This window comes from Rhea pennata, chromosome 5, assembly GCF_028389875.1.
Source record: "Rhea pennata isolate bPtePen1 chromosome 5, bPtePen1.pri, whole genome shotgun sequence".
Classification (NCBI taxonomy): Eukaryota; Metazoa; Chordata; class Aves; order Rheiformes; family Rheidae; genus Rhea; species Rhea pennata.
In genome coordinates, this window is record NC_084667.1 from 13233071 (window position 1) to 13254555 (window position 21485).

Below are 21485 nucleotides of genomic sequence, written 5' to 3' on the forward strand. Positions count from 1 at the left end.
AAAAAATCAAAAAATGAAAGCCTCAGCAAAAAAAAAAAAAAAAAAAAAAAAAAACAGGCACCATTTTTTTTTTAGTTTGTTTACTCTTTAATGATGTAAAAAATGAAAATAAAGTAAAGAAACACTCCACTGATTTTGGCCTGGCGCAGCTCTCCTCAGTGTGTGAGGGCAGCAAAGTTACTGTGCAGCTGGCAATCGCAGATGCTCCCCCCTTCCCCTGCATCCTCCCCCCAGCAAAGTGAGCTTAAGAAAGCAGATGACAGCATGTGATTGATACAGCACAAGCAACAGAAGAACGGCATTTCAGTTCCCCATACCTAGGCTGTAGCCAGGAGTGGGTAAACTGGTATGGTTAAAGTAAGAAAGAACTTGACAGACTTTATATGGCCAAAGTAAAAACAATGATGATGATTACAAAACCTCCTTGAGAGCTACACTTTAAAACCCCACAGAGACTGTTTGAGGACTTTTTTTTTTTTCTTTCTTTCTTTCTTTTTTTTTGGTGTCACACATCTGTGCTCTGGAGTCCCAGCCTAGATGGCAGCAGAAGCAGTGAATGACGTTGGCAAAAGCTCTTCTAGGTAGTTCTCAGTGTGGCTAGAGGCCAGAGAGATCCGCAAATTCAGCGGACATCTGGCCTCAAGATTTCTTTACCATCTTTCTCATGCCCTTCCCCAAAAGCCCTGGTGAAGGGAGGATAAGGAGGCAGAAGGTTGGATGCTTATCAGCTTCAAACCTGATAGCTTTTACCCATTGCTAGTTTCAAAGGACAAAGATTCCTCTCCTCACGTGAGAAGGATCCTTCCTCCCTGCCTCACATTTATACATATATTTTATATATATATATATAGTTGATAAACATTTTGTATGAAAATAAATATTTCATCTGTTTTTTTAAGGATCATTGTCACTGTCTTCCATTTATCTGCTGTAACATTGCATCGCTTTTTTGTCCATGACCACCTTGTTCCCATTTTTTTAAACCCTGCAGACTCCTTCTCTCTGCCCCTAGGGGCAACAGAAAGCACTGTTTAGGCAGAGAAGTACCTTTGCTAGTCCCTTTTTGTTACTTGCTATCTCCTTAGGTTTGGCTTATTATGGTAAAATTTATGAAGAGGTTTTCCCTTAGCAGCACCTAAGCTTCTTGATAGAACAAAGTATCTTTATCTTGAAAACATTTTTTTTAAAAAATAAGGTTTTTAACATCCTCTTCCAGGTCTCTCACTTAAGCAATATGTTTATCGATAGCACTGTTTATAGAGATATAGGTATAGGTTTTATTTATTTTTATTACCAACCCAACATTTCAATTTGCAGCCGTTAATGTAATTCATGACATACTCTCTCTTTTTCCTTAAAATGAAAAGGGTGCCTTTTTGTTTGTCTTTTTTTTTCTTTTTTCTTTTCTAAAATGTACTTTAGATGATCCAGGAGGCCTGAAACAGGTAGCAGTTTTAAGCTCATACCTTTCAATGGACTAAAGATCACTAGAGACAGGGGCTGTGAAAATTAGGGTAGCAAACGAGTGAAGTAGCAGCCACGGCCCGGCCCAAGGCAGGAGTGTGCTAGGAAAATACGGTCACGCTATTTGGGTTTTCCTGGTCTTGCAGTTCATTTGGCTCCTTCTAAGGAGCTGCGTGTCGTCTTTGGTCAGCACAGCAAATGCCAGTGGGTTACAGTAACCAGCATGTGCCTCCTCCATGAGGACACAGATATCGGGGGGCTGATGGGTTAGTGCCAGGCGGTGGAGAGGGGCGTAGGGCGGGACAAGGCTCCTCTCCCTTTTGCAGACTTGTGTGCTGTATGACCGCACTCAGCCTGCTAACATAATGCTCAGAAACCTCTCCGAGACATCTCATGCCTTGAGGCATCTTGCTTGCACCAATACGTGAGACCAACACATTATTTACATGAATTCATTTTCACTTGCAAGAACAGGGACCGCGCCACTGCCCTTGCAGCTGATCAAATACAGCAACACTGTGATCACAAGGTTTCCCAGGGCCCTTTGTCTTCCCCACATGGCCTGCTATTCCTGTGTATCTGTTTATTTCTTTATCTTCTGTAAATTAACATAATTTTCTCTCCCTGCAGTACCACAAGCTCAAAGTTAATTATACAAAGAGAAATGCCATAGTCAAAATATACATGATACATATTATAGTAGAGGGTTGAGGGTTTTTTTCCTTCCTTTTTTCTTAACCCTGGCAGGTGATTAAGATGCTACATGCTCCAGCCTCCATCACTGAATTTTTCTCTCTATGTATGTGTGTGAATATATGTTTGTATTAAAAATATATCATCAGTCTTGTGATGGTCTTGAAAAAGAAAGAAATGGAAGGAGGTGGGGGAAGAAATGGTAATAGTGAAGTTCTCTGACTGTGTCACTGGTTTTTGTGGCTTCAAAAAATACATATGTTCAGTTCCAACACTAATGGCAGCTTGAAGCTTTTGATTTTAAATTCTTAACATTTTCACCTTAAAGTAATAAAAAAGAAAAAAAAAGCAATATACCCCCTCCCTAACCTAAAAGCAATAAGCAAAAGAAAAAAAAAATTAAAATTCCTGCTTAGACTTCTGCAATTCCCAAAGCATTAAAAAAAAAAAAAAAAAAAAAAAAGTTACATATATCCTTACAATGGAGGGATTTTCAGGGAAAAAAGGAAGCAAGAACCTACAGAAGATGTGACCTTTGAAGATGGCTGAAATTTCTGAATTTCATCGAGTGGGATCAGTGGGTGGGTTTATTTTGTTTTGTTTTATTTGAACACTTGCCATTGTTGCATTCTTTGCTTTTGTCTGATTTTGGAAGGGTTTGTGTTTTTTTTATTTTTTTTTTGTTCATTTGTTCTATATGATTTTTTTGCCCTTCTCGACGCCCAGCCGTCCGACTGTCTGGGCAACGGCGGAACCTGACTGACAGCTGTCCCTTCTGGTGAAACCGCGCTTTGAGGACTGGTGTCCAGTGAGGTAACGGAGGAGGGGGATGCCTCCCCCCGGCAGCACCGTCCTTCCACCGCCTAAAACCCCTTGATGTAGCAATAGGCCTCCAGGGTGGCGAAGAGGATGTACAGTAGCCACAGGCTCACGAAGAGCAATGTTGTGGCCAGTTTGCAGCCCCGGGGGCCACCCAGCTCCCCTCCAAGGTGTGGCCGCCGGCGGTAGAGCAGGACACTGATGCAGATGAATGCAAAGATGGTGAAGAGGGTGACGGAGAAGGCCAGGGTGCCTGCTGACACCTGGAACTCCTGCCCCTGCGAGGCCCAGTAGATCGCTGCCACCGACCACGCCAGCCCGATCCCCAGGAAGACGTTGACAGCGTTGCTGCCTGTGACGTTGCCGATGGATGCGTCGGCGTACACGTCCTGGATGGCTGCTGCTTTGCTGGCGAAAGTGTCTAGCAATGGAGAGGAAGAGGGAGAAACAGTTAACAGCAACTCTTGAAGGAGGGCGTGCGGCAGGGTTCACGGTGAGACAGCCCATGTCGCTGGGCGGGGTACAACAGGAAAAAATGGCCAACCCTTCACTTGGGGGGTTCAAAGTGTGATACTGGAAAAAGGAATGGGTCCCAACTCATGTTTTCCACTGCCTTCTGTGGTGGGAGAGTGCCAGGCAGCTAGCTCCTGCTCCAAGTCCATCTCTGGCTGAGGTTCCTACTCGGGGTACATCCTCCTGGTGCTCACCTCCAACACCACATACCTCAGCGGCTCACCTACCCCATGATGTGGCTGAGACCCCCTTGCCGACACTGAGTAGGGATGAATGCTCGGAGGCAGGTGCAGACCTTGCCCGTGAACAGAGAGTCACTTCCCAGCCTAACCCATGTCCCAGCTAAAAGGCTGCTTCCCAGAGAGCTTGTCTGGGAAGCAGGAGAGCGGGAGGAAGTGGGAGCCCAGACTCAAGCTTTGCTCAAGCCTCGTATCCCAAAAAGGAGGGTGACATGAACCGCAGGGGACAGTCAAGTAGAAGAGAAAAAGGGGAGATGGTCTCTCCTGAAGCACGAGGGATGCCTCCAGCAGAGTTACACTAAGTGGGCTCAGGTAGCTGCTCCCCAGCCCCAAAGGACTTTGTGCTGGGGCATCTATCAGTGATGGTGCCTGAGGGCAGCCTCTGCAACCTCAGGTGGGATGGGACTGCCTGTGCAGAAGGCCAGGACACAGTCAGTGGGGCAACTGGGAACAGCAGGAGGCCTGGGCTTCACGTGCTGCTGGCTTATACAGCTTCCTCAGCACATTGGTCTTGTACTGCTTGGTGGGCTTGTGGGGAGGCTCAGCCAGCAGGCACCAAGCCCCCGCCACCCAGGGGGCTTGTGGAGCATGAAGAAGGCAACTTTCCTCCTAGCCCCATGCCTTCCCCCATGGCCTCCTCACCTGGTACGGAGGTGCCGAAGGCTACGAACACAACGGCAGTTACTGAGTCCTTGAGGCCAATGGTGCAGCCGAAGTGGGAGGCGAGGTCTCCAATGACCGCGGTTAGCATGCCGATGATCAGGATGGAGACGACGAAGCAGGCCCAGCCATTGCAGTACTCCGTGGGGGGCACACAGGCAAACAACACCTTCCAGAAGACGGTCAGGAAGTGCATCACGTAGTCGAAACAGGATGGCAGGCGCTCCTCACCAGACTCATCCTCATCTTCATCGCCCGCTGCAAACAAAGTGAAAGGAGAGGGCCAGCTCTCATGACAGGGCTCCTGCAAGGCCGCCCATCCTGTGCCCCAGCTGTGTTGCACCAGAACACACCAAGCATGGCAGGACCTGCACAGCCAGACCCCAGGGTCCCAGGCCCTGATGTGGTGCTGGCTGCTGGGAAGTGGATTGGAAAACAGAACTGTCTCCTCTTGTCCTAATGTTATCCTAGTACCCAGAGGATATGGCCATATTTATCACCACAGCAACCCAACCCCTATCCTGAAAACAGGGAAGGGCAGTCAAGCACCCATGTGTCACATATATATACCACAGTTATGTAGTATATAATTAATCTATGCAACTCACTAAGTCACACAGGTAAGTGAAATTTTGGGGGAAAATAGTAGAAGTTTATAGAATTGAATTGAATAATGACTGCAATTAGGAAAACTGGAATGACACAGTCTCTCAGTCCTAAACCCAGAGCAGGGGCTGTTAACTGCAAGGCTGTAGTAAGAACCCTCATCTGTACGAGGGTATAACAAGCAGCAGCTGTGCAGTCTCTTGGAGGGGCTCCCTCCTTAACTCAGTGGGCCAAGTCATCCCCTGAGGCTAGATGTCCTGCTTGTTTTATTCAGATATCTGAAGCTGTACAATGAGGCCCATTTCTTCAGTACAGAGATTGCCAGCTCCTCCCCAGGTCTTCTTTTTCTCAAAACAAAACTGAATCACAAAACATCACTAATGAAAGAGGATTGAGCTCATGTGGGTTTGTTTCTGCCTGTCCCAGTGTGAGTGAGCCTGCTCTGTGCAAGCTCAGAGGCCTTAAGGCTCAGCCCCTTGATGGGACTCTGCATGGAGCAGCAGCATAGGTCCTAGTTAGAAACCCAGAAAGCAGCTTTGAGCATGCTTTCGAACATGAAAGGCTAGAAAATCAGGTGCAGAAAGTGGAGTTGTGCTTCACATTTCAAGCAATAAGAAGAGAGGAAATGTGGACTTTGGATAGGTAGATACCAGACAAAGAAAATAAAACAAAGAAAGAGAAAGCAGATAGGAACCACAGGGTAGAGGGAAGGAGAAGGAGCGAGAAGAAAGAGGGAAACAGGCCTGGGAAAGAATATTACTCCAAGGAAGGAGTTACTGTTTCCATGGAGCCAGTTTCACTTTATTGCTAGAAAGAAGAAATCTAAATACCTTGTGTCTCTTCTTTCATGTCAGAAGAAGCCTTTGTGGCCACTGGCACAAGCTGAGTTCCAGCTCAGCTACCTGCCTGCTTGCTGCACTTATGGCTGGGTGAAAAACAGTCCTTCTTGGAAGATGCCAGACAATTAGAGAGAGGTCAACAAATGTGCTGGAGAGCCTGAATATCACTAATGGCACGACATCTCTAAAATGTCAGCTCTGAGGCTGCCTGGCTCTGGAAGCTGTGAGCTTTCCCAGGGTGCATGGACAACAGTCCACAAGTCTCAGGACCCTTCCGATGCCTCTGTAAGGCTTTGTTGTGCGGCAGAGCTTAGCACCTGGGCCCCAGCTGGACTCCCCGTGAGGCAAGGCCAGTCTGGAAAACTTCCAGCAGCAGGAGATATTTTAAAAGGGCAACATCAAGCACACCAGCATCCAGCACCGTGACCAAGGACGGGATTCTGCAGTCTGCACTGGTTATTAGATCATTAAAGCAGAAGGAGCAAAGTCTTTACAAGTACTGTGTCTGAAAATTGGCCTTCAGGGAATGTTTTTTCCAGTCAAGATCTCCTGGACTCCCTATCTTCAAAAGGCCAGCATATTTGGAGCTAATGAGCTCCTTGGACTGATTTAGCTGATGACCACTTTGCATGCAACAGCTGAACATAACTGACCAGGCAGATGCTGTCTCCAGTGGCTTCTGAGTCTAACAGACCTAATTCTAGACTGTACATGCTGTTGTAATCAGTGGACTGCTGATCTTCCGCTCACCTGCACTGACAGTAATGGCTTCCATGAACTGGTCCCTCCAGGAATGTGTCCCTACAACCAGAGCCAGATTTGTCTTCTTAATCAGCTTGTCCACAGTGCTCTGTCATGGGAACAAAGACACAGAAGATTAAGCCAGTGTACCAAGTCTTAGCAGTCAAGGCTAATCTCAAAAGTGCCCAGAGGAGGCCTCTTTCTTTCCCAAAGACAGGTGCCATAGACACTCTCCTACCAGCCAGATGAGGCCATGGCTGGATTCATGTCCACTTTCACATGGGACAGGTTGTCCTATACCTCAGCCACAGTCCACTTGTTTGGTATGGCTTACTTTCAACCAGGGTCTCACCTTTCCTCACCCCTGTCTCACTAGAGACACCTTTGCACCTGTCTCCCCCTCATGCTAACTTCTTCTGCTTCCAATAGGAGGAATCACTTGTGTTTCTCCCTTAACCTCTGTTTTCCACCAGCTACTTCTCTGTCATTTCTTGTAGACTTCTCCTGCCCTGTACTGTGTCACATACACAGTCTTTCAGCTGCTCTTTTCCCATACACACTGCTACCTCCTGCCTCCTTGGTCTTGCCCTCCATGACTGGTCTTCAGTTACACAGGAATTTCCCTCCTTGGAGGACCCCTGGGACAACTACTGACCTTGAACTCATAGGACTCCTCAATGATGACTTCTAGTTTGGGATGCTCGCCAAGTATGGGTTTGCCCATCTCTGCGATCCTCTTGGCTTCCTCCTCTTCAACCGTTAGCTTCCTGTCAGCCACTTCTGTGAAAGCAAGGTCAATACTAAGCTGCAGAGAGCATCTCTCAGGCTCTAGGGAAACACCACACAGGGGCTTCCCTGGATTGCCTGAGCACAGGGCACTGTGCAACACCTTCACAGCTTGCTGGGTTCACACAGAGATTTGGGTTACTATGGTGGAATGTCAGACTACAGACAAGAAAGGACAAAGATTTCCATATATCAGTTAATCACCAAGAACATATGAAAATATGGTTTTGATCAAAAAAGAAAAGAGAAAGCATGTTTCTTCAGCCTGCATTGGAGCTCTTTACTTGGATAACATACACCCTCCCATTACCCCTTCAGCAGCCACATCTTTGGTAAGACTGAAGTACCTTTTCTTTTTACCATTTGTCACAAGGGTCCTTTTAGACAGCCTAGCTTAAATGTTCTGGTATATTTTCTGGTTTCAAATGAAAAAGAGATAGAATCTCAGATCTACATATACACTCACAACCACACATGCACACACATCTCTCTGTGTGTGTGTGTGTGTGTGTGTGTGTATGTATTTTTTTGCCACACTGTGCATTTCCTGTGAGACTCTTATCATTTGGAAAAAAAATGAGTGGGAAGAAATAAGCCAGGGACCAAGTGAGTTTTTGTCTTCACATTACTGGATTTTTAATTTTTGCTGGAAGAAAGCTAAGTTTCGCAGGCTGGTGGAAGCTCACTTTGAGGCAGTGAAGGTGTCCTACAGGGCTGCCCATGAGGTACAGCATGCAGAGACAGCCCTCTGACAGATGCATCTTGCTGATGCCCAGGGCAAACACAGCAAGGTGCCATGGACATTCTGGTTACCTGGACAGGAGGGAGCACCCTGGAGGAAGGGTACTCTGGCACTGGCCTTAGCCATGACCAATGTCTCCTCTCCCACCCGTACACCCAGGTGCAGGCATGTGCCAAGGGGGTGGGGTAAGAACAGCAAATGAAGGTTGGACGTGTTATCTTTGTATCCCTTTTTTTCTTTGCCTTCCCGCTGGGTTTTGTATCATCACACAGGAACACAAATGCTTCAGAAGGACATAAATATCAGATCTCAAGGGCAAATGTATTTACTCATGTACAAGTGCTCTCCTGGACTGACTCCACAGATACAGGTTCCATTAAGCTGGGGGTGCATGTATAAAGCAGTGAAGATCAATATGAGAAACTTGCTCTCTAAAATCCAATAAATACAACACCTGCCTGATGAAGAGAGCCCAAAGCACAGGAAGACAAGTTTGAAGAGAGGAGTATCTCATCTACAGATATTCTGCACACACTTCAGTGCCAGATGTCTGAAGTATGAATAAGTTTTGAGGGTCAGGTGTTGTAAGAAAGCATCCCACCAGTGCTCTGACACCACGTAGTATGGTACAGCACGGCTCTTGGTGGGAGGGCCATTGCTAACATCTAGGTGAAATAGTAAGTCAGTGAGTAGATATAGCACAACTGTGGGACTGGAGAGGGAACTGGCTGAAAAATCTTGGTTCCTAATTTTACATTTAGTTTGAGGATAGCAACTAGACAGGGGTGGATTTTGTTTCAGAGAGTTGTTCTTGCTGGGACAAAGCAGAAACCTCACAGCAGGTGGAAGCACTAGCAGAGAAACCAAGAGCACCTTCAGGGACAGTACTAGCAAACCAGAAAAGGAAGGGCTTGAAGCAGACAGAAGTGCTTCAGCAAGACATATTTGCCCAGGTGGAAAAGATTCACTGGGCTAGTATAAGGCTGAGAATTCATTACCTGAATGATATCACCCAGCGCAAGTTACCTTCTGCCAGTCAGCCAGTAGCTGACTACAAGTGGCTTGCAGAGGGAACAAAGTGACCTGCCAGTAGCTGAAGATTGTGCCACTGGTCACTAACATAGAGGTAGTCCTGTGTAGGAGGAAGATCACAGGTCTGAAAGGATGTAGGCTGTGGGTACCACCACTACTCTTTTCCAAAGACTCAGGATGCTGCTGCAAGAAGTATATACTGGTAGCTGCCTCCTGGGACAGAGACCCATCCCTGTGGCGGAGGCAGCTGCAAATCAGTGAGGACTGTCCTCTTTTATTAACAGTGATTAAGAATGTCAAGATCTTTGTGCTTACAAAGAAAAACATCTAGGGAATGAAGATGTGAGTCAATCATTACCTGTGTCAGGCTTTCTAAAAAGAAAGAAGTTGGGTTTCTCGTGACTTCCTTCTGCCTGACCAGTTTGGGCTATCGAATTGCAGCATACCACCTAGCTAAGCCTGCACGGGAGCTCTGCAGAAAGCGGGGCGGTAGCAAAAATGAAGTGCATCTTGTTCTGGCTGAGCACTGAGTCATATGTAGTCAAGGTTTCCTGCAGAGTTTACACCACAGGTAATGCCTCAGATGTTATTAGGTACCTCTGGATTGCTGCAGAGTTCGTCAATCCTATGTGGACTCCAGCCTATCTCATACTCCTCACCAAACAGCAGACAGAAATTGCAAACTCTGCATGGAGTCTATTTATAAACTCTGCCTTTCCTCATCAACCCTGCTAGATTGATTACAAAGACTGTAAACCTTGTAAGACCTGCAGAGTTTATAAAATGTATAAGAACTCCTGTGGCAGGTGACATTACTATAACTCATCACAGAAGCAGAAACAACTATATCTATCATTTGAAATCAATGAATTTCATCAAAATCATCACTGTCTAGCCTGAACACAGTGTGCTTTGGACGTGAGAATCCCCAAAAGTTTACAAATCCTCACATAGACAGAAGAACAGCAACACCCAGAGAAAAAGATGGCAGCAACTGTGCAATGCAGAATGAGAGAGGAGACGTAAAGGACGACTGCAGGCAAAGGCCAGGTGATCCAAGGGGATGAAACAGCTAAACTGGAGAACTGCAGAAACAGGAGTGAACCTGGAACAAAATGTTCTGTATTGTGCTATATTTGGAGGCATGAACTAATGATCATCAAGAGCAAGATTCAAGTTACCTATATCCACTTAAGCAGGGATTTAGATGAAATCTATATCTCTTTTTCCAAGAAAGAGATCTAGAAAGTCCAGTCTCTGCCTCTGTCTATACCTGGAAGATCACAAGGTGTATACATTGTTAAAAATGCAGGTGCTTACACACCCATTCCCCAGCATTACCACGTATGTCACTTGCTCCTATCTGAGATCTACCATAATCTTAACCTCAGGTGACAAGGCGCCTAGCGCTCTGCAACAGTCCGGTTTGGCAGACAACTCAAGAGCATGCTGACGTGTGCTAACAGTGCTGAGCTGCGGGAAAAGCACAGCAGTTATCCCAATAAGGTTGCAAAGCCCAAACTCAGTGACAATCTGGCTTACTACAACCTTCACTGAGAAGTAACTGCATCAGAAAAAAACTATGGGTCATAGCTGGCAGCACAGGAAGACATGCCACCAGAGGCACTTTTAGGCCCTACGCTGTACAAGCTGAAGTGACAAGAGCAAGTGGCTCTTACCCAATAACTGCAGTAGTACAATGTAGAAACTAAATGTCTGAGATCAGAGGAGATTCCCAGAAAAATGGGAATACCTGATAGAATTTCCCTGGCTTTACAAACCCAGGAAAAGCCTTAGTACAAAGTTTCACTCCCTGTATAGCTTTAACTGATTAGTCTTTGACACTGTAAGACAAGATAGGGCCTCATGCAAATATTAGCCAGCTAGGAAAGTCCGAAATTCACACGCTTCCGTAAGTACATGCATTAGAGAATGTATCTTTCTCCTCATAGTGAGCAGTATCAGACAAGGAGTTAGCTCAGACCCTGCCTTATTCATGCTGTTTTATGCACCTGTGCCAGATAGGACAATGTGAGTTCTGAAATTCTCCTCTGAAGTGCAAGACCTTGCTCAGTTTCTTCGGACTGTGTGCCTGAGGTTGTCAGACAGACTACACCAGAATACCCCTGTGTCAGTCATCAGCAGCAAGATATTCAGCTGTTGGCAGGTCACTTTGTTGGCTCTTCAAGTCACTTGTGGATCAGCTACTGATTTGATGAAAATGGAAATTATGTGCCAGGCAGCTCTAGGAGCGAGTAAAGCAATCAACCCTTCCATATCCAGGAACGGAAACAGAGCTCTGGCTGCCCTGGTCAGACACTATGGTATCAGTTGGGATGGTTGTGGCAGCACTAGTAGAGAGACCATCTAAAAGGCTGATCTGACTTCTGGCAAGCTTGTATAGCAAACATGGGATTGGGCACTCAACCAAATTAAAGATGTTTGTACTTGCTACTGTACCAAATGGCTGTGTGACTTGGACTATTTCAGAGGGCACCTTGTTAGTTGAAGATGTGCCACCAGAGGCACCTCTGGGCTCTAAGCTGCACAAGCTGACCAGTGACAGAGTCCAGCAGCCTGCTGACAGCATGCCTACTAAGACATTAATAATGGAGGCCCTGCTGTCATCAGGCAGTACCTGCACGGGGAACTGGAGCGCAGAGACAAGAAAAATGTTTGCCCAGCAATGCACATCAAGGATGTCCTATGGGGGCAGTTGATTGACTACTACTCCCAGGGTAAGTCTGTCAAATTTTAGCTGCAAACAAGCTGCAGGGGAACAGGCATAGGCAACACATCTGAAGCTCTGTCCATCCATTTGGATGGTGGTAAGCTTAGAAGAGTGTCTCACAGAAATGCTAATAGAAGAAACTTAAAAATAATAAACAAAAGGAAATTAATTCCCGAATGAAAGAAGCTGTTTACATTTATAAATGTGCAACAGGAAAGAGAACCTGCCAAGCAAAGTATAGAAACCTAGCAAACTTTAAAGATAATCTGAAAATATTTAATCTATCCTTGTATTTTCACTGAGTTTCTGTCCTAAAGTAAGAAACAAACATAGTTTAATAAGTCATGTATCATTTTGTACAAATCACTCATGCAAGTGATACACAGACGCCACATGCCAGGCTGCTGATTCTCCTCTGAAGATAAGCCAGTCACATTTGTGATAATAAGGACAAGCTATATGACCTTAGAGGTCCAGTTAACGTGTCTCTTGCCCAAACCTGCACTCCCCATACAATCAAAGCAAAGAGCCAAGCGCTTCCTAAGAGCAACACAAAGAAACTGCCACCTCTTCCCACTTACTGTGCAGGAACTTGAACACTGTAGCACTAATCAGTGCCAGCCTCGGCAAAACACTAGCCACTGGCCTCTCCTGCATCCGGCCTACATGCTGGCTCTATCTGTTCCCATAGGATTCTGAGAACTGAGTTGAGTGCTGTGTGCAGAGACCCACAGCAGCTGAGAGGGCACAAACCCTGGCAACATCCCAGTGACAGTGCACACATCAGACAAGAGGACAGCTTGGTTGCGGCGCCCTTGCCTTATGGTCTTATCTGTACTAACAAACTGACCAAGGCCAGGACATGGGCTCAGGCACTGGCCTTCAATCAGCTATGCTACGAATTGTTAGAAGGCTCCCTGGTAGAGGTTTGGCTGGTAGCACTCTCCCAACCAACACCTACACCTGGTTTGGAGGCCAGCACAGTGTAGGGAGCCTTTCCCAGAGGCAGCAGCAATAATGGCCTCCATTTTGGAGATAGTAGAGGAAGTCTACTGGTATGGAAGCAGGCAGTGCCCTGCTGCTTGCTCTTAAGACCAGAAGACACTTCCTGGCCTTTTTCATTTGCTAGTACAGACATAACCATAAAGGTTGCTCCTACACTACTTTTCCCAAGCACCACTTTCTGGTGATAAGTGAGTATGCCATGGCCTGTCCCACTTGCACAGAGAAATGCAGGGGATGTGAAGGCAGGAGAAGACCCACCAAAAAGGAGACTGGCTCTGCAACCAGCTACATGGGACACCCTTAGAGAGAAAGATCCTAGTCCTGCTCCTGGTTTCCTCATTCATTTCTCTACATCTCATTTCTCTCTTTGCTACAAAATGGCATCGCTGTAGCACATTCTTGAGCCACTGGCCAATGGGGCCAGGAAGGATGGAAGTCTCCCACCCTGCTCTCAGTGCAGATCCCTGAACCCTGTGAGAAGTCAGAGGTGTTTCTCCTCTGCAGCTCTTAAGAGGTCACAAATTAGCTGTCCTTAACACCAGAGTTTCCTAAAAGGTCTGAAATGCTAGACAAGTGCTCAGAAATGTATGTATGTCCTGTATAACCATGTACAAGGTAGAGAACTCAGACAGGAAAATAGGGACTTGGGTCCAACTGCTCATCAATTTGAGATTTAAACTGACAGCTCCTGCCTTTCAAGGAAGCACTTCAGCCAGCAGGCACAGTACATGAGCTTGCACTCACAGCTGCAAGATGGTGCTATCTCTGCAGAAAATTTGGAGCACATTCTCACATAGACTGCTCTGACTGGAGGCTCTGAACTTGTGAGGAAATGGGTGTAGAGGTGGGGTGCTAGAGGAGTCCTCCAGGAAGCAGAGACAGGGCATCAGTAGAGGACTTCTGCTCTGTCCTACCTACATCCATCCAGGTGTGTTAGGCATTGAAGACGACTGTCAAGAGCTGTGATAAATAAATTAAAAGCAGTGGGGAAGAAAAGGCAGAGTTTTAATTTGGAAGGTCAAGCCTGTCAAGGTGAATGCTGCCAAACTGCAGCTTAATTATTAACTAGTCCTGATATCTGTTTGTATCAGCATGAGTACCCACATTTCAATGCAGATTGCACCCTGGACTTCCATCTGTCAACCCCGATTAAGCCTGATAAGGTCTGGATATGCCAGGCAAGAAAAGGAACCTGCCAGGGCCTCCTGGGCTGCCTCCACCTCCTCCCTGGAAAGGGGAAGGTGGGGAAGGAGGAGTCCTCATCATGCTTCCAGTGCTGGAACATAGGTGTGTGCTAGCATCGGGCGCTAGCAATGCACCTACACCACAGCAGAGCGCACAGTTTGCTAAGGTTAGGCAAGTGGGGCCTGCTGCACCAGGTACTGCATAAATATATTCTGCTCCTCGTTCCAGGTTGCTCACAGATCAGAGAGGAGATGTTATAAGTAGGGGAGACAAGCAGGTCGGATGATAAGATCAAAGGTTGGATGGGAGAAATGAGGAAGACTGTAGCAATGGCCATATTTCACGTGTGCTGGGTGCCAGACCCAACACTTCCTTGCAGGAAACAACGAGAAGTTTCTGGTTAAATCACTCTGTGCTCTGATTCTGAGTTATTCTGTCCCATTCAGAGTTAATTCAGACGGGCAAGGTAGAACAGGCAAAGGAGGGTCAGCAGCACCCCGTCATAGCTCTGCCACTCACAAGGTCTGCAGCCTTGGTCAGGTCCCTTTCTTGCTCATTCCTCAGCTTCCTCATCCACATAATGAGAATGACTCTCACTCCTACAGGGGCAGCCTGAGACTTCATTTGCTGCTATTTGCAAAATGCTTTTAGATCTACACGTGACAAACAGTTTCTTGGGATCAAACTACTGTAAGGATTTTCTTGGTATTATTGGCCCTTTCTTGGTATTTCTTCCAGGGAAGAGGGGAAAACAGAGCAGTGTTCACACACGATGTATTGCTCCCAGAAGGTACTGCACATGAGTGCTTGCTAGCTCAAACGCCTTCAGATCAGGTGAAACCAAACGGGAGCTGGATGTTGCCTGCGGCCCCCTGACACATCATAAATCAAACTTAGATAAAGATCATTTCTGCAGCGGTAATCTGGCCACCATACATTCTGTGCAGAAGCAGACAACAGAAAGGCCCATAATACTGCTAGAGAGGTAGATACCTATCACCTAGGAAATGCTGCAAGATTACCAAACAGCCATAGACCAGTTTGTATTCTCTGTCACTTGCTGAATAAATTGGATTAAACCCAGCAATGTATTCATGCTATGGAGGCCATTTCCAACCCTTGAGCTATCCATTTCTAGAGTGGGCATGTATCTGCATGAAGGTCACCCCTTCTGGGGATTGTGCTGCTAGGAAGAAATTAAAGCAACAATTAAAATGGGATTTTTGTTGCAGCTCAATAAAATATAATCCCAGCTAAACAAAGTAAACATTGAGCTTGAATGAGTTCTTCTCTCCAGAGTGCTGTCAATCCATCAGTCACAACTGGGGAAGACTGCTGGCTAAAAGACACTCTGGCTTTTGAGGTTAGCATACTGATATGCCCTTTAATGAAACACATGCACACCCACAAGCACCAACAGTTTGTGCTGTTTTCTAAACAGGAAGGAATCTGCTTACTTAGCCTCGAAAGCTATTTTTGAGGTGTGATACATCCAGTATACATGCCCCAGTGTCCTTAACGCCAACTGGGAAACTCTACACATTCATGAGGGGAAGGCTAACGTAGAGCTAAAACACAGGATTGGGAATTGTCCATAGGCATCTATGCGCCTGCAGTGCAGTCAGGGTCTGAGGGCTCCTGCAAAGAGGATGGTCTAGTGATACGATCTGGGGCTGCGTTGGCAGCCGAGGTGCCAAACATGGGGCAAACGCCACAGGGTCGTGCTCCGCTTTGAGGGTGGGAGAGAGAAGAAATCTGAGTTGTAAGGGCTACTGGCTCCTAGGGGCAGATGTGGCTGATGTGAAATGCTTGCACACATGTGTGTGCGAACATGTACGCACATGCCACTGTTTGAAACACTGTAGAAATTGGAGACCTCTAGAAAAACTCTAAAGGTGGCTCTAGGACAGAGCAAAGGTGTCACTCTGTTGCAGAGCCAGGTCTGAGAGAGGCAGCCAAAGGGAAATGGGGCATTGCCTGGGAAAAGGTCATGTGAGATGCTCCTGGGAGGGAGGGACGAGGAGAGGGACTGACAGAATCCACTGAAATGTTCAATAATGCAGTTTTTACAAAGATTCCTGTGTTTCTCTGTAATCTAAATCTAACATGACACAGACTAAATGAGAACGTCACTTCTATCTCTGCTTATTAGTCGTGATTGCTGCTGAGTGACACTCCAGCATGTGTTTCGGTGGTGGGATGGCACGCATAGCCTTGCAAGCATTTGGGCTGGCAGCTGGCTTTAACGGTGCACCCAGTCCGAGTGCTGCAAGCCCAAACCACAGGCCAAGCGCATGGCATTGGGCAGGTAGGGCACTCCAATCAGCTTGGGAAAGAGGGGTGGTAGGAGGGGATTCGCACCCCAGGGACCTTCCCCATTCCTCACAGGCAGAGATACGGCCTTTTCCTTTTCAACTGAAAAGGGACTTTCTATAGCTGGTGACGACATTATCCAATAATACCTGCCAGAAGCAATCAGTTTGGATCACAACAGAGAGTGAAAATCACATTATTCTAATACAAATTATTTGGTTCCTGAGGTTCTGATCAAATTAGGCAGCGACTGAATTAAAGCAATGAAATTACTGTGAAGAAGGCTGTGCTCGACTTAATTTCAGTCCTCCTGGACCTGAAGAAGTAACAAAGAAAAACATCTAAAGTGGTCAGAGGAGTTTTCCACAAATACTCTAACCTGATATTTAGGGAACCTGGGACTTCTGCCTGCCACTAGCAATTTCCTAATTAGCTCAATATACTATGGGCTCAAGCCATCCTCTGGACAGCAGATTTAGCACACACCTTAAAAACAGTAGAAACTGAAACTTGCACAGCAGAGAGAGTGTTCCTGTGATTTGCAGCACAGCTCAGGCATGCGAACATACATCAACAATGCCTTAATTTCACATAGATCAAAGACTTGCAGTAAACTTTGTAGCCTATGGAGACCCAAAGGGTTACAGAGCTCTTGCAAGAGGGCTTCTGATGCTGGAGCTCAGTCTGCAAGCAGCACTGCTGCCTCATCATTGCAGCCCCATGCAGGACCCAGAACTTCTACATTTGGGGTTTTATTTTTCAACTCAGTTTACAAATCTGCCAGATTCAAGGTCCTCTCTGTGCTCTGCATGCTGGGCCTAATCTTTTGACAAATGTTTCTTTGGTGCAAATTCAACTATAATCATATCTGGGACTGGAGGAATAAGAAAAACACAGGAAACATAAATCATACCGCAATGTGATCAAGAGAGACCAAAATAATGGAGATATCAGGCAATGAAGGAGGATTCAGTATTAATAAATGTAAAATCTTGCCACATGGAAAGGAACTGAAGAGTGCTGAGCCAGTGCTAAGGGTGAGGAGGGAAATGGTGTTTATTTTCTCCACATCCTCGTAATACTGCCCTCACATTTGGCACATTTCTGTGTGGTGTTGCCCCTCAGATGGAAAGGGTGTGAAAAATATTTAAGTGCATTGCTGGAGCACAGCGATGAGGCAGGACTATGGCTAGGGGCAGGACTGCTACCAGACTCTTAAATGGGAAGAGGCAGGTCTGGCCCTGCATCACGCTGCACAGCGCTGTCACAAACACCTTGCCGCACTCGGACAGTTGGAAAACCACCACTATCACCTGATGCAGGTAACATCACATCCATGCCCCAGGAGGGGCTCCTGGAGTGCTACCACGCCGGTCCCAGCACCACCCTCCCAGGCTGACAGGTACCATTGTCTCCTGCAAAGTTTATTGCAAACTCCTGCAGCTCCTAGGTGCTTCAGGACAACCAAAGCACCAGAGCTGCCTGGAGAGAGCTAGTAAAATGATTACCCCAAATTAGCCTGAACTACATGTTCTGCTTTGCAATCCTGGTGAGGTCATTTCCCAAAAGTGCAGCAAAATTCTAGAAATTGAGGAAGGCTTTTACATATCAATCACTTCAATGTTCTTAATACATTGCTCTTAAATACTTTCTGCTAGACATTCTTCAGTCTGCCTGACTGAAGAAGACGAAAACAGAGTCAAAGAAGGTAGAGGAAAAGGAGAAAAGCAGTCTTACCTTGAGTGAGCAGTAGAGCTGTGGGGAAAGAAGAACAAAAGAAAGACAGGAAGAAAGAAGAAAACAGGGGAAAAGTTAATATCCCAGTGAGAAGAGCTGTAAAAGCTGTTTTGCAGATGGTAATTTTCAATGAGCAATGAATGTGGCTTAATGCAGTGTGCGAGCTCTCTGTAGCCACATGCTAGGTGCAGGTTGGTGAGCAGGCCCAGCAGCAGCAAGATGGAAATGAGGCTGGAGAGAACAGGTGAGCACTGAGGCTCTGGGTCCCAAAAGTATCCCCCTGCTCCCATGAGCAAAGGCAGAGGGATGGGATGTGGGAGGGGAGTAGCAGGGAAGGGAGGGGAAAAGTGTGGGGAGACAATTACGCTTGCCATCAGGGCCTGACATGACCCAACCTGACCCAAAGGCATTGGAGGTGTCCCTGCTTCAGGCAGGAGTTCATGGCTGTGGAGGGAAGACTTGGCAAAACCAGGAGGTTCTTGGAAAACCGATGCAGTGTTGCTAGTCACTCGTGCGGCCAAGAAGAGACAGGAAGGCCAAGGATGATGGGGAGCTCGTCAAGAAGCTTGTTGGGGGAAGGTATTTATAAAGTGGGTGCTGGCCTCAGGACTAGCATGAAACAGAGCAGGAGGTAATGCTGCCATGCACCATCCCCAGGACCCTCCAGGGATGTCCTGACTTGCCTGGGCCTACCCTGCATCCCACAGGTACCGTTCACAGAGATTCAGGGTGCCAAGCTGGAGTACAGGTAAGCATAAAGCATCACTGCTTTGAGTCTTCACAGGTCTCTCTGATCCCAGTTGCATGTCTGCCTGGCAATATTGCACGGGCATGGGCTGTGCAATGGCACCGCAGCAGGATGCAACTGCATCTACACAGTCAATGTAACTGCATGGTCCTGTGGGATCAGAACATGAGTTGGGATGGAGGAAGGAAAAGAGTCTTGTAAGGAACAACTTTACTCTGACTTTCCATAAAGGCATAACAAAGCCCTCTGGCTGGCTTGAACAGCGGTTCCATGAGCCTTTTCTGCCTTGATCTCCCTACTCCCCAAAAACATCACAAAGAAACATCCTACTGGATATCTCTTAGGTGATATCCCTAGAAAGCCATGACCTACATCCAAGTTTCAGACTAACCATAATAGAGTCTGCATAAAGCATCACATGGAAAAAATATCAAACCTTCTTTGAGAGAGGCTAAGCACCAGCTCTGTGGCTTAGCTTTGACTTTTACCTGTCCTTCAAACAGCAAACTGGTGTCTGAAGACTTGTTTGTGTGCCACAATGGTATTGTAATTACTAACACTTATTATCATGCACTTTTAGTCTCAGAAGCTCAAAACTCTGTACAAAGACTGAGTCAGTATTAGCATCCCCATCTGACAGATGGTGAAACAAGCAAAGAGAGGCTAAAGGGAACATTTTGCAAACTCAGAAGTGGGCTGGATTCCAAAAGTGCTAATTTACCAAGGCTTGCTGGTTCAGGCCTCTGATAAGCAGGTACTTTTACAGAGGTACCTAATTTTATCTATGCTGGTTTGAAAGTGATTTCCTAAGCAATTCGTCAAAGGTCACACAGCACATCAGTGGCAGAGCCAAGAAAAGTAATCCTGGGTCCTGGCTCACAGTCTCTTCTGTGCTCTGTTAGACACCACTCATGAGCATACCTTCTCATTCAGACTGAGAAGAGCCTCAAGATCAGCCACATGCTCTGGCACTATGAAGGAAATGCCAGTGGCCCTGCACATCAACCCCGAGACACTGTGGAGCCTGGCAGCAGTTCTCAGTGTCCTTCTGTGTCTATATATATTAATGTGCATGTATATTTGGCAAGAGGAGGGTTACAAGCAGGCAACGAGCCTTGGAACTCACTGTATCTCTATTAGAACCTAGGAACTGTCTTAATCAACCTAATGATCACCTCAGCAGAAAACACTGAGGGCACTCAGGAGAACACACTCATCCATGTGCACAGGTACCAGAAACAGTGAAAGGAGATTGAAGGGAAGGGAAGAGGCCGCTCGCTGAGCATCTCTAATGTTTCAGTCAATCCTTTTGAGGGTTAAAACCTTTGGGGAATACAGTCATGAACAAATCCTGCAGCAAACAGCATGGCTACAGAGCCAGAAGAAGCAACAGGATATTTGCTCTGCCTACATAACCTCCTGCTCTCACAAAGCTTTGTCAGTGAGTTTTGGGTCTGCTTGTTGTAGAGCTAATCTGACTCTCCTTGTAGTTCTGTGCTATCACAGCTCCATGATTCTTGTAGTCTCCTTGCTCTCCCCTGGGTCTTCTGGTCCCTCAGACAACGTGGGAAAATTTAATTTGCATTTTTGCAATTACAACCATTAGTACAATATGTGTCGATTCGGTGTTCAAATTTAATATAATGAAATATTGCTGGGCCCCTAAGCTACAGTGGTTATTAAAAAAAAAATCACTCTTTCCTCATGTATTTTAAAACTGTTATTCTAGAGCTCTGGGATTTGAGTTTATTTTTTCCCTGTTTCCTTTCGAGCCTGCATAAGAAGTATTTTTCCTCTCTTTCACTTATGATATGATACATGAATATTTGAAGAAGCCTATAAAGCTATGAATGAAACATCAAGAATATGGCATGCAGAAAGCCAAGGGATTATTTTATCTTTATATTTCTGAGTGAATGCTGTGCATGCAAGCAAGAAAATGATTTCACGGACTAAAGCTTCCTTCCTGCACATGCATCTGCTAATATGCCCTTAGTTCTGACCTGTAATGTTTCCTGGCAATCCATCTGGGGTTGCTGTACCTGCACCAGCTCCTCGTGACAGTCCCTGTGCCATTCCCATCCTGCAAGCTTCCCTTTCCTGCTCCCAGACCAGGCTCCCTTGCTCTGTCCCCAGGGTATGTCCTCTCCTCCACTCCTGGACAAGTCAGTCCACCTCAGCTCTGTAGCATGGCCTCACTGCTATTGGCAGTAGTCTCAGAGGTCTGACAAGCATATTGTTACAGGAAGTTGCTGAAACTAGCTCAGTATTCAAATTCAAAATAGCAATCCCATGTATCCCGTACCTAAACTTTGCACAGTGTGAGTGCAGACGAATACATGTACCTGCAGACAAGGCAAGTGACACTAACTTTGCTTTTCACTCAGTTCCCAGGAGACGTGAAGCCTTGTCTTCAATACAAAAAGGAGGCAGTGGGCATTTTAAATGCTAAAGGGAGGAAGCACGTAGGAAGTGATACACAGAAAAAACACGCAAGTTCAGTGTGACAATACTGATTGCTGTGAGTACCAAAAGGATGGATGTAACGCATAAAGGTTTCCAATCTAAGCCTGGCCTCCGCATATTAATTAAGCCACTGCCTCTCAAAAACTAGTCTGACAGCATGAAATAC

The 21485-nt window shown here is 46.3% G+C and overlaps 1 protein-coding gene across 10 annotated transcripts in view; it reads right to left on the bottom strand.

Moving 5' to 3' along the window:
• Window positions 1-3020: 3020 nt before the first annotated feature.
• SLC8A3 (solute carrier family 8 member A3) overlaps window positions 3021-21485 on the bottom strand; it is a 110870-nt gene continuing 92405 nt past the window's right edge. For 2 of the 10 annotated variants that reach the window (XM_062576837.1, XM_062576836.1), the window contains exons 3-10: window positions 21009-21028; window positions 13007-13017; window positions 11055-11079; window positions 9158-9163; window positions 7230-7379; window positions 6584-6683; window positions 4371-4646; window positions 3021-3397 (exon numbers count right to left, since the gene is read on the bottom strand). In XM_062576837.1, the coding sequence (XP_062432821.1) occupies window positions 3021-3397; window positions 4371-4646; window positions 6584-6683; window positions 7230-7379; window positions 9158-9163; window positions 11055-11079; window positions 13007-13017; window positions 21009-21028 (965 nt within the window). Of the gene's footprint in view, window positions 3398-4370; window positions 4647-6583; window positions 6684-7229; window positions 7380-9157; window positions 9164-10679; window positions 10699-11054; window positions 11080-12645; window positions 12665-13006; window positions 13018-18105; window positions 18124-21008; window positions 21029-21485 lie in introns of all 10 variants that reach the window. The other 8 variants (XM_062576845.1, XM_062576841.1, XM_062576844.1 and 5 more) reach the window with 6 other exon arrangements.